General features: G+C 39.6%; 1 protein-coding gene across 1 annotated transcript; it reads right to left on the bottom strand.

Annotated features, from left to right (window-relative positions):
* Window positions 1–11,686: 11,686 nt before the first annotated feature.
* On the bottom strand, window positions 11,687–12,632 carry LOC130367406 (olfactory receptor 5I1-like). Its single transcript, XM_056569824.1, has one exon. The coding sequence runs from the start codon at window positions 12,626–12,628 to the stop codon at window positions 11,687–11,689; it is 942 nt and encodes a 313-aa protein (XP_056425799.1). The 5' UTR covers window positions 12,629–12,632.
* Between the last annotated feature and the right edge of the window lie 557 nt (window positions 12,633–13,189).

Here is a 13,189-nt window from a genome sequence, read left to right as displayed (position 1 = left end):
TTTACTTGCACACTGTTTTATTCAATGCACCAAGTGCCCTGTTCATGTAGTCAGTAAGTATTAGTGATACACTTTTTCCAAACCTGGATCCTTCAGCTTTCCAGAACCATGGCCACCATTATCACTATGGGTGCATTCACACCACGATTTGCAATACAATTCCCGTATCAGGTTTTTGATGAAAAATGGTTTCCTCAAAACCAGACTAAACTGTATAAAACTGTGAGTACAAATTTTAACCCCTATACGGTTAAAAAACGTATACGGTTTGAAAAATGATGTCCGGTTGCATCCATTTTTTAAGAACAAAAATGTATACTTTTTAACTTTTTACTCCATTATCAATAAAGTTTCACTTGTTTGATTGAAATTCCAAGAAAAAAAATGTGCAAAGTCAAAAACCGTATGGTGCAAACTGGATGGAACCGTACCCACATACGTTTCTCTACGGTTCCCGTTGACTCCCTTGTTAAAAAAAAAGTACACGTTTCAATACTGGTTTTCACTGGGACCAAAAAAATGTAAAAGACCCAAAACAGATGCAACCGGATGCATCGTTTGGCATACAGTTTTTAATGGAGAGTCAATGCATATGGTTTTCAATATGGTTCCATACGGTTTTCACATTGAAATTATACGGGAGCTGTTATGCAAAAACATGGTGTGAATGCACCCTTTGACAAAATGACCTTTGACAAGTAACAGAAATTCAAAGAGTAGAAAAATATGGTAAAATGGTATGGAAATAAGTTGCAGATCTTCTTAGGCTAAGTCTCCACCTGTTTTTTTGCACTGCGTTTTTAGGGATTAAAAAGTGACGTCATCATGCGTTTTTTCTTGGGTTTTTTTTTGCGTTTTTTTCTGGTGTTTTTTTCATTTGTGTGGAAATTGCACCTTGGCGTTTTTTTTTTTTTGGTACCCAAAATTTTTTGGGTACCAAAAAAAAAAAGGATGCAGCAGTGATGGAAAAATTCTTATTAAACGCAATGTATATATTTTATAACCCAATTTTTATTATTTTTAATAAAGTGTGTGTTTCACTTTTTTTTTAATACATTTTTAACATTTTTTATGTAGCACTACTACTCCCAGCATGGAACAGACTGTTCCATGCTGGGAGTGATAGTACCTGTACTATAGACATATATCGTCCATAATATAGCAGAGAAGCGAGCGGGTCTATACATCGCTCGCCTCTCTGCACTATACTCCGGCCACTGATGTCAACAGAAATTCATATTTCCCACCCAGAGCTGTGATTGGCTGGATGGTTTCAGCCAATCACAGCTCTGAGGAAAAGATGAATGAATGAGTGGCCGGCCCGAAGTACAGTGCAGAGCAGGGATGTGAGAAATGCATACAGCAGCTCCATCTCTGCTATAGACAGGACGATCACAGAGAGTGTCAGTAGTGACATCCACTGTGATGTGTCCTTAAGCAGGCACTACTACTCCCAACATGGAGCACACTCTGCTCCATGCTGGGAGCTGTAGTACCTGTATTAATAGACAGATTGCAGCAAGTGTAACTTCTGACACCCGCTGCGATCTGTCTATTAATGCAGGTACTACAGCTCCCAGCATGAGGCAGAGTGTACTCCATGTTGGGAGTAGTATTACCTGCAGTTATGGAAAGATCACTGCGGGTTATCACTCCTGACACCCGCTGTGATCCTCCTGTATAATGTATATACTCCTGTATAATGTATTTCTCACAATGAGCTGTGATTGGCTGGAACCATCTGGCCAATCATAGATACAATTTTTTCCTTCACTACTGCATATTTTTGAAAAAAAAAATTTTTATGGTACCCTACGAAATTTTATTAAAAACAGCTATCCACATCACTTTTTTGGATCGTTAAAGTCCAAAAAAGATTAAAAACTGCCTGCAAAAACGCCAAAGTTAAAATCCACATACCGTTTTTCATGGCGCTTTCTCACTCCCATAGACTTCTATTGGAGCAAAACGCCACGATTTTGACAAAAAACGCTGGTTTGAGGGAACTACAGCTTTTTTTCAAAACGCCAAAGAGCGGAAAAAAACGCAGAAAAAGTGAAAAACGCCAAAAGGATTAAAAAACGCCAAAGTGAAAAAACGCAAAGTGGAATTCGAAATTTGTGATTTCTCATTGACTTACAGCTAACATCTGGCCAAAGCATTTTTTGACCAAAAAAACGCCATGTGGCAGAATTGGCGTTTTTCTTTGCGTTTTGCAAAAAAAAAAAAAAAACAAGTGGAGACTTAGCCTTATAGCTTTTCTCTAACAAACAGGAAGTGATGTTTTAAACCTTTTACCAAGGTAATAAGGGTGAGGTAGCTTGGACCAATGTCTCCTGAAGTAGCTGGTACCTATTACCCTGCACCTATCAGCCTGATAAAAGACCATTAGGGTCTGAAACATTGCTTCCAGTCTGTGACACTAGAGCTAGTGTATGCCCTTTGCATAACATTTTTTGCATGCTGTCCTAATTTTTCAGGTTCTTTGGGGCCTCTGGTAGTGAGTCCACCAAGATGTGCAACACCCTGTAACTCCTTCAGGACCAGGTATTCCTGGTCATTAGGAATACCAATTAATATGTTATAGATTAGCCTATTTAACCTCTTAAGGACAATCCCCGTGACCCCGCATCATATCGGGTCGGTCCCGGCACTTAGCAACAGCCGGGACCTGTGGCTAATACCGGACATTACCGATCGCGGTGATGTCCCGTATTAACACCTTATATGCGGCAATCATAATTGATCCCGCGTCTAAAATGTAAAAAAAAAATACATCCCGGCAGCTCAGTCTCCTGGTCAGCTGAGGACACACGAGGAGGGTCCCTACCTTCTTCCTCGGAGTTCGATCGGTGATTGATTGCTTCAAGCCTGAGATGCAGGCTGGAGAAATCGAGCGCTGAAAACACAGATTAATGCATTGCTATGGCATAGCATTGATCAGTGTATGCAATCAATGTATTGCATGTTATAGTCCCAATATATCGTTAATTAAACCGCACGGTCAATTGCGTACATAAATTCCAAAGTCCAACATAGCGTATTTTTGGTCACTTTTTATGCCATAAAAAAGAATAAAAAGCGATGAAAAAGTCTGATCCAAACAAAAATGGTACCAATAAAAACTTCAGATCATGGCACAAAAAGTGAGCCTTCAGACATCCCTGTATGCAGAAAAATTAAAGTTATAGGGGTCAGAAGAGGACATTTTTAAACATATTAATTTTTGTGCATGTAGTTATGATTTTTTCCGGAAGTAAAACAAAATGAAACCTATTTAAGCAGGGTAACATTTTAACCTGTTAAGGACCACGGGTGTAAACTTACGCCCCTAGTCCCGCTCCCGTGATATAACGCGGGGTTACACGGATCATATCGCGGCGGGCCCGGCGTCATAGTGAAGCCGGGATGCGCCTCTAATAGCGAGCGGCACTGATCGCGGTGCCGCGCGCTATTAACCCTTTAGTCGCGCGCTCAAAGCTGAGCCACGTGGCTAAAAACGAAAGTAAAAGTGCCCGGCTAGCTCAGGGAGCTGTTCGGGATCACCGCGGTATAATCGCGGCATCCCGAACAGCTGTAGCACAGGAGGAGGTCTTCTTACCTTCTCTTGCGCTGTCCGATCGTCGAATGAATGCTTCAAGCCTGAGATTCAGGCTTGAGCATTCAATCGCCGAAAACACTGATTGATCCATTCCTATGGAGATGGATCAATCAGTGTAAAAGATCAGTTAATGCAATGTTATAGCCCCCTATAGGAGCTATAATATTGCATAAGAAAAGTGTAAAAAAAATCATTAACCCTTTCAATGATCCCTCCCCCTAATAAAAGTTTGAATCACCTGGCATTTCCAAGAATAAAAAATAAAAAAAACGTGTAAATAAAAATAAACATATGTTGTATCGCAGCATGCGGAAATGTCCGAATTATTAAAATATACCACTTTTTAACTGCACGTTCAATGGCGTACGCGAAAAAAAATTCCAAATTCCAAAATAGCGTATTTTTGGTCACTTTTTATTTCATGAAAAGATGAATAAAAAGCGATAAAAAAGTCCGATAAATGCAGAAATGGTACCGATAAAAACTTCAGACCACGGCGCAAAAAATGAGCCCTTATAGCCCCTTGAACATGGAAGAATAAAAAAGTTATAGGGCTCAGAAAATGACAATTTTAAACGTATAAATTTTCCTGCATGCATTTATGATTTTTTTGTTCAGTAATAATACAAAATCAAACCTATACAAGTAGGGAATCATTTTAACCGTATGGAGCTAGAGAATAAAGAAAAGGTGTCATTTGTAACAAAAAATTTACTACGTAGAAACGGAAGCCCCCAAAAATTACAAAATGGCATTACAAAGGACAATTGGTGGCGCAAAAAATAAGCCATCATATGGGTCTGTAGGTGCAAGATTGAAAGGGTTATGATTTTTTACCCCTTGGGGACAGAGGGCTTTTCCATTTTTGCACTTTCATTTTTTTCCTCCTTACCTTTTAAAAATCCTAACCCTTTCAATTTTCATCTAAAAATCAATATGACGGCTGATTCTACTTTGTAATGGCATCAGTCATTTTACCCAAAAATCTACGTCGAAAGAGAAAAAAAAATCATTGTGGGACAAAATTGAAAGAAGATTGAAGAAAAAACACAATTTTGTAACTTTTGGGGGCTTCCATTTCTATGCAGTACATTTTTTGGTAACAATGACACCTTATCTTTATTCTGTAGGTCCATATGATTAAAATGATACCCTACTTATATAGGTTCGATTTTGTCGTACTTCTGGAAAAAATCATAACTACATGCAGGAAAATTTATACGTTTAAAATTGTCATCTTCTGACCGCTATAACTTTTATTTTTCCACATAGGGGGTGATATTAGGTATTATTTTTTTTCAATGGGGAAAGGGGGGTGATACAACCTTTTATTAGGGAAGGGGTTAAATGATCTTAATTTTTTTTTTTTAAATGAACTTTTGTTTTTCAATGTTATAGCCCCACTAGGGGATTATAACACTGCACACACTGATCATTTACATTAATCAATGCTTTCTCTTAGTAAACCATTGATCGATGATTCTGCCGCTTGACTGCTCATGCCTGGATCTCAGGCACTGAGCAGTCATTCGACGATCGGACAGCATGGAGGCAGGTAGGGGGCCCCTCCTCGTGTCCTACAGCTGTTCGGGATGTCACAATTTCGCCGCGGTGATCCCAAACTGCCCCCTAGCTAACCGGCAGCAGTTTAGATTCACTTTAGACGCGACGATAAACTTAGAACGCCGCATCTAAAGGGTTAATAGCACGCGGCACCCCAACAGTGTTGCGTGCTATTAACCACGGGTCCCAGCCGTTGTTAGACCTGCGGCGTGGCCCTGCATTATAGAAAGGGAGTGGGTGAAGGGCGTACAGGTACGTCCTTCTTCCCCAACAGGTTAAAAGGCAAAGAGGAAAAAACGAAAGTGCAAAAACGGAAAAACGCTCTGTCCTTAAGTTTTTTTTTCCCATCCTTTCTTATATACTTCTTAATAAGATTTTGTAACTTTGTGTGTTAAATTAACCCCTTAAAGTTTAGCCAAGAAGGGTCCTCCTTCTGGTCCTGCCTGCAGTCCTGCTAGGAGATTGTCTTCTGCAGCAACCTGGTAAAGACAAAAGTCAGGCAATGCTGGTGGAACCTCAGTGCAGTGTATAGAGCTGAATTTTTCTGCTTACTTTCCCTTTGAGCTGAACTAGACTGTAGAGCCTTCAGTGCAGAGTGCTGAACATTGTTCTGAATGTTTCTGCTCCCTTTTCCTTTGAGCTGAGCTAGACTGTAAAGTAATTGGGTCTTCAGTGCATAGTGCTGAATATTGTGCTAAATATTGTTCTGTATATTGTGCTGAATATTTCAGCTACCTTTCCCTTTTGAACTGAGGTAGACTGTAAAGTCATGATGTCTTGAGTGAATAGTTCCTCTCCCCCCTATATATTAGGCCCCCATATAAGTAGTTTCCCCCCATAAGTAGTTTCCCCCTGTATATAGGCCCCTATATTGATCATTTTTCTCCTCCTGCATGTAGTTCCCCCTTGTATATACGTTTCCCCCTCCCCCTGTATATAGGCCCTTAGATAGGTAGTTTCATCCCTCCCCTCCCCCCTTCGTATATAGGCCCCCACATGGGTAGTTTTTCTTCCTATAGGTAGTTCTCCCCTGTATATAGGACCCCATATGGGTAGTTTCAGCCCCCCTTGTAGGTAGTTCCCAAATGTACATAGGCCCTGATATATGTAGTCCCCCCCTTGCAGGTAATCTCCCTCTGTATATAGGCCCCCATAGGTATTTTCTCCCACCTGTAATTAGTATATAGTTTTTTCTCCTCTGTAGGTAGTTTCTCCCTGTATATCACCCCCCCCCCCCCCCCATTTAGGTAGTTTTTCCAACCTGCAGATAGTTCCCCTCTGCCCTCTGTACATAGGTCCCTAAAAAGGTAGTTTCTCCCCACCTGTGGGTAGTTCCCCCGGTATATAGGTAGTTTTCTTCTCCTCTGTAGGCAGTTACCCCCTGTACATAGAATGATATTTTTTGGCTTTTAAGATAAAACAAGACTTAGGTGCAAATTACAGTATACTATGTTTATCTGGGCGATTTTGTGTCAGTATGACACCAATGCAAAAGTTTTTTTTTTAAAGTGATTTTCTCAGGAAATATAGGAACTTGGCTGAACAAGCTTGATAATAGCACATAGCTGTTATTGTGGTCATCCTATTTGTAATAAGCCAAGGTGAATATTTAATATTATTCTTACACCGACTCTAATTGTAATCCTCTTAATCATATAGGGAAGATTTCCGGCACTCATACATAGTATGCAAATCATTTTCATAATACAAAATTCAGTTGATTCCTATAGTTACTCAGTATTGCGTGTTGTTTGAAGTCAGTAAAGAGATGACTCTGCTATATACATGGTTAACTGGAACACCACTCCAAATGGACAAATACTTTACACAAAAAAAAAAAAAAACAACAACACAGCAACACAGTATACAAGCTGTTTTATTCAATTTAAATAAGACAAAAAGTAGCTCTATGATAAAATAAGTAAGGCTAGGTTTTCACTTAAAAAAGCTAGAAAAAAAATGCTTTTTGGGTGTTTTTGCTGAGCTTATAAAGAGTTACTACTAATACTGTACAAAAAAGCTACATGTTAAAGAGGCCTACGCATCGCACAGTGTCAGGGTGGTGATAAATATATAGCAGATGCACAAAGAAGAAATAATGATGCACTCTCCGGTGAGCGCATCCTTATTTCTTCTTTGTGCATAATTTATTTGTATTTTTTCCGGGTTTATGCACCACCGCCTCGTGGATTACAAACGCTACCTTTTGCCATCACTGTCTATTGACCAAATTACGTCATCTTTATTCCATGCTTAAAAGTGCCGGCTTCTCTTTACAACAACAGTATAACATATAACAGTATGAACAGTTGAAGCGCGTTAACTATAAGCACTAATGCACCTAGTCTGACTGTTAACTCTGCTACATCTGTAGATTATAGGCAGCTCACTAATGTCAGTAAACCATGTATCAGCATGTAAGGCTATGTTCACACTACGGAATGTCCACAAGGAGAATCTCTGTGCAGACATTCCGCAAATTGCAGGCACCAGCATTAAAATGGACAGCTATGCATTCCCTGTGGAATCTGCAGAAAGAATGACCGTTTTCAGACATGTAAAACTGAATTTCCAGGCCGGAAACATCTGCCACGGAAATTCCGCCGTGTGCACAGAGCAGCAGAATCCCTTTGAATTTAACGGGACTCTGCTGCAGCGGAATCTCCGTGCAGAATTCCAATCCGATGTGTGAACATGGCCTAATAAAAAAAAAAAAGGAAAAATTGCTCTTTTTGTAAACCGTTGTATGCAATATAATAAGGCAAAATACCAAGTTTCATAAGAAGAACAAAGAACAACAATAATAATCATAATAATCTTTCTTTAAGAGGATGATTTTTCAGACCTTGTGCAAAGGAAAAGTGGGGTAGTTGCCCATAGAAACCAATCAGATTCCAGTTTTAATAATATTTAATATTTATAAATGCTCAACTGGGAAATGGGGATAACACAAGATAAACATGCTTGCTTTGTACAGGTTCATCTTTTATAAAGTAAAGTAGAGCAGTAAACATAAGTCTGTCATCCAACCAGTGTCTCTGTACACACAGCTGAAGTGCATGGAATACAGTTATATGGAGGCATTAGGGTTTGTGGAATAATGTGGAAGGGGAAAAACAGAGAAGTGTTGGATTAAGGAAAAGGCCTAAGGGATGGGTTTTTAGGACACAATTAAAAAGTGTGTATATTGGGAATAAGTGCATTCTAGAGAAGCAGTGGAAGTGGGAGATTTGGATTAGGAAGAATGTTAACCTTAGGGCCCTATTACATGGGACAATTATTGGCCAAACAGGCAATATCACCTTGTGTAATAGAGCCAGCAAACAGCCAATGAATGAGCAAAAGCTGATTGGTCGGCTGATTGAGTCGTGTTGAACTATATAACCCCTTAATGACCACAGGCATATAGTTACGTCTGTGACCGGCTCCCGTTATGTGAAGCGCGCTCAGGAGCTAAGCGCGCGTCATACCTGGTGGGTCCCGGTTGCTATCAGCAACAAGGACCCATAGCTAATACCGGGCATCGCCTATTGGGCTGATGTCCAGTATTAACCCTTTGGATGCGGCATCTAAAATGGGAGAAAACACTGCCGGTTAGCTCAGCGGAGCTGTTCGGGACCGCCGTGGTGAAATTGCGGCATCCCGAACAGCTGAGAGGACAGCAGGAGGGTGTTTACCTTCCTCTCTGCCGTACGATCGTCATTCCATTGCTCCAAGCCTGAGATCCAGACTGGAGCAATCGAGCACAGATAACACTGATCAATGCTATGCTATAGCCTAGCATTGTTCAGTGTATGCAGTCTCAGAATTGCATGTAATAGTCCCGTATAGTCCCGTATTGACTAAAAAAAAAGTATAACAAAAAGTTAATAAATGTGATTTAAAAATAAACTGTCACCTAATAAACTTTTCTAAACCAACTCAGGCTATGTTCCCTAACTACTCCTAACACTCCTCCCAGCCTTAAATTTTTTTTAGAGCTTTAAAAAGCTCTGTATCTTACCTTTAATCTTGCTCAATATCCCAGCAGGCATGACATCACTGAAGCCTGCTGGGGGACCCCTTCCGCCCTCCCACCATTGCAGTGCTGTGATGAATAGAAGACCACAGGCTCTGTCCATGTTTCAGTGAGACTATGCATTTTTCAGTGAGGCTAATTGCAGCTGTCAATCAAGCTCAGTGCAGAAAGGCACTTCCTAAGTTTGGTCTCCTGCTAGACCAGGAGGCGACCAAACTCCCTGTATTAATTGTGGCAGGAAACAGAACAGAGCCACCTAGTGGCCGTTTTTTCTATTACATTTTAAATAATTTCTGTTGATAATTTTAAAAGCAAGTGAATGGGAAAGTGTCTGCTAATTACACCGATGGCTGCCCGGGCTTGCTGGGAGTTGTAGTTTTGAAACATCTGGAGGTCCGCAGGTTGAAGACCACTGTATCAGACATTGACAAGTGGTGATGATGACATGTGGTGATGATGACAAGGGGATGATGAAGGGGGTGTGTGGGATGATGACAAGAGGATGATGACAAGAGGATGATGACAAGGGGATGATGAAGGGGGGTGGGGATGATGACAAGGGAATGATGACAAGGGGATGATGAAGGGGGGGGTGGAATGATGACAGGTGGTGATGATGAAGGGGGGGATGATGACAGGCGGCGATGATGAAGGGGGGATGATGACAGGGTGATGATGATGAGGGTGTTAATGACGGGGGTCTGGATGATGACAGGGGGGGATGATGTATTTCCCACCCTAGGCTTATACTCGAGTCAATAACTTTTCCTGGGATTTTGGGGTGAAATTAGGGGCCTCGGCTTATATTCGGGTCGGCTTATACTCGAGTATATACGGTAAACAAAAATAAAACTAAACATATGTGGTATCGCCGCATGCGTAAATGTCCGTACTATAATAATACAATGTTAATTAAACCACATGGTCAATGGCGTTCACGTAAAAAAAATTCCAAAGTCCAAAATTGCGTATTTTTGGTAACTTTGTATACCCCAAGAATTTTTTAAGCGATCAAAAAGTCCCATCAAAGCCAAAATGGTACCAATAAAAATGAGCCCTCATACCGCCCCGTATATGGAAAAAATAAAAAAGTTATAAGTTATAAACATACTAATTTTGGTGCATGTAGTTATATATATATTTTTTTGTAGTAAAATAAAATAAAATCTATATAAATTGGTTATCCTTGTAACCATATGGACCTACAGAATAAATATATGGTGTCATTTTTACCGAAAAGTTCACTGCATAGAGCCCCCAAAATTTACAAAATACCAAATATTTTTTTTCTTGTTTCACCGTAAATTTGGTGGTGACATAATTACAAATTACAATTAGTGGTGCAATAAACAAGCCCTCATATGGGTCTGTAGGTGAAAATTTTTAAGCATCTGATTTTAAGAAGGTGAAGTGGAAAATACAAAAGTGCAAAAATGAAAAAACCTGTGGTCCTTAAGGGGGTGAAAAAAAAGTGTTTGCAGAAAAGGGTTGCACGAAGATCAATGCTGAAGTCATAAATGAACACCAATCTATGAGATCGCTAACCAGTTAACCAATTCTCAACCCACCAAATATGTTGCCTTCATCCTCCCCTTCAAAAGCTATAACATTTTTATTTTTCCACTGACAGTTTTTTGAGAGCTTATTTTTAGTAGGAGTGATCTTTTGAACTTTTACTGGCATCCTTAATATTACTATGTTTTAAGAATCCAGTAAGGCCACAGGTATGTGATCACCCCCCCCCCCCCTCCCAAAAGCTATCCACTAGTTACTGCCAATCATTTTATTCCGAGATACCACATATCCTCCTAAATGACAACCCATAAAACATTGCACTGGAACATGTTTAAAACCTTTTTTGGGGTGGTTAATGGTAAAAATTATTAATTAATTAAAAAGTCCATGTTGAACAAATTAAAGAGAATGCTCTTCACAATATGAAACTATCTTTTTATCTTTGGCATGAACAGTGGTCTGTGTTCCAACAAGTATCATGTTTGTCATATCAGGTTGTACCTTTATGTCTGTAGCTAACATTAAAAATTACATTTTAAAGGGGTACTCCGGCCCTAAGACATCTTATCCCCTATCCAAAGGATAAGACGTTTGATAGGGGATAAGACGTCTGATCGTGGGGGTCCCGCTATCTCGCATGCAGCACCCCCCTCTGAGAGCTGCACGCAGCGATGCAGCCTCAGAATCTGCCGGGGCACGACTACGGGGCTGGAGTATCGTGATGTCTCGACTCTGCCCCCATGTGATGTCAAGCCCTGCCCCCGCAATGCAAGTCTATGGGAGGGGACCTCTGCATCTTATCCCCTATCCTTTGGATAGGGGATAAGATGTCTTAGGCCTGGAGTACCCCTTTAAATAAAGGTTGGTCACCTGATTGAAACATCTGATTTGTAATTATAAAGCATTTTATAAATAACATTAGACAATGAAGAATACTATATTTTACTTCTTACAGGATTTTTTTTTTTGAAGATTATTTTCATTTGTACTCAATGACATTTCACTACAATAGTTGATTTTAGGGCAGATTTTATGTCTTTATTTCTCAAACTATAAATCACTGGATTTAACATGGGTAAGACCATAGTATAAAGGATAGTGGTTGCATGTATATTGTCTGTAGAAGATGGAGATTTAGGGCTGACATAAACAGAGAGCACAGTACCATAAAATAATATCACTGCAGTGATATGAGAGGTACATGTAGAAAACGCCTTCTGTCTTCCTCCTGCACTTGTTATTTTTAGAATTACAATAAAAATGGAGCCATATGACACCAGAATGTATATAATACAAGGTATAATGATAGAAGATGAACAAACAAATAAAACCATTTCATTTATTGTAGTGTCTGAACAGGAGATCCTTAATAAAGGAGGGAAATCACAGACAAAATGATGGAGGACGTTCGAATCACAGAAGGAAAGACGAAAGGTGCAACAAATCTCTATAAGAGAATGCATTAAACCGGGGATATAAGCTACAAGCACAAGTCTCAGGCATGTCTTCTTCTGCATTATTACATTGTAGTGTAATGGACTACAGATTGCCATATAACGGTCATAAGCCATAACAGCAAGAAGAATGCACTGAGTACTTCCAAGAGCACAGTAAAGGAAAAGCTGTATGGCACAGCCGAGATAGGAAATAGACCTTTGATCAAAAATGAGACCAACAAGACATTTTGGAACAATATTACAAGAATACACCAGATCGATAAGAGACAGGTTACTTATGAAGAAGTACATTGGAACATGTAATTTGACATTATGAGATAGAAAAAACAATATTGCACCATTTCCAAAAATAGTAGCTAGATAAATGCATAAAAACAATAAGCTCAAAAATATTCTCAGATCAGGTCTTTCAGAGAAGCCGGTAAGAATGAATTCATGCACAATGGAATGGTTTCTTGCTTTTGATAATCCCATTAGGAATTCCTACCTGTAACATAAAGAGAGCTCAGTATTAATATTTGTACAATCGCAAATGGTTATTCTCCTATATGTTCCTTGTAAATAAATGAATTTAAAAAGTGTTTGATTGTGTCATATGTATAAGAGGAAACTTTTTACCAGAAAATTCTATTATAGTTCAACCCATTACGCCTTTTGATCTAAAAATATGTAGGAGTCTTTATTGTGTAAGAGTATTTTTAAAAAGCCCAATGGAACCTGTCACTATGTTCATGCTGCTGTGTCTCAGGGCAGGATAGTAAATAGTAGAGACCAGTCTACCGCCACAGAAAAAAAGGACAGGTATACTGTACAGTGTGGGATTTGACTCATTATATATCATCAACATAAATCCCCTCGTAAAAAAAAACCTTTAGATTCTGTCTGCTACAATGTGGTCAATATACAGCACAAACCAACATAATGTTGCGATTATTTTGGCAAGGGACCTCCATTAATGTTTCCCGGTTATAACGCTAAGGGACCACCAAATATGTGGAGCCCGTTAATTGTGCTGCTAATGGCACAAGGTCATGA

The sequence above is a fragment of the Hyla sarda genome, chromosome 4, assembly GCF_029499605.1.
Source record: "Hyla sarda isolate aHylSar1 chromosome 4, aHylSar1.hap1, whole genome shotgun sequence".
NCBI lineage: Eukaryota > Metazoa > Chordata > Amphibia > Anura > Hylidae > Hyla > Hyla sarda.
This window is presented reverse-complemented; position numbering and strand designations above follow the sequence as displayed.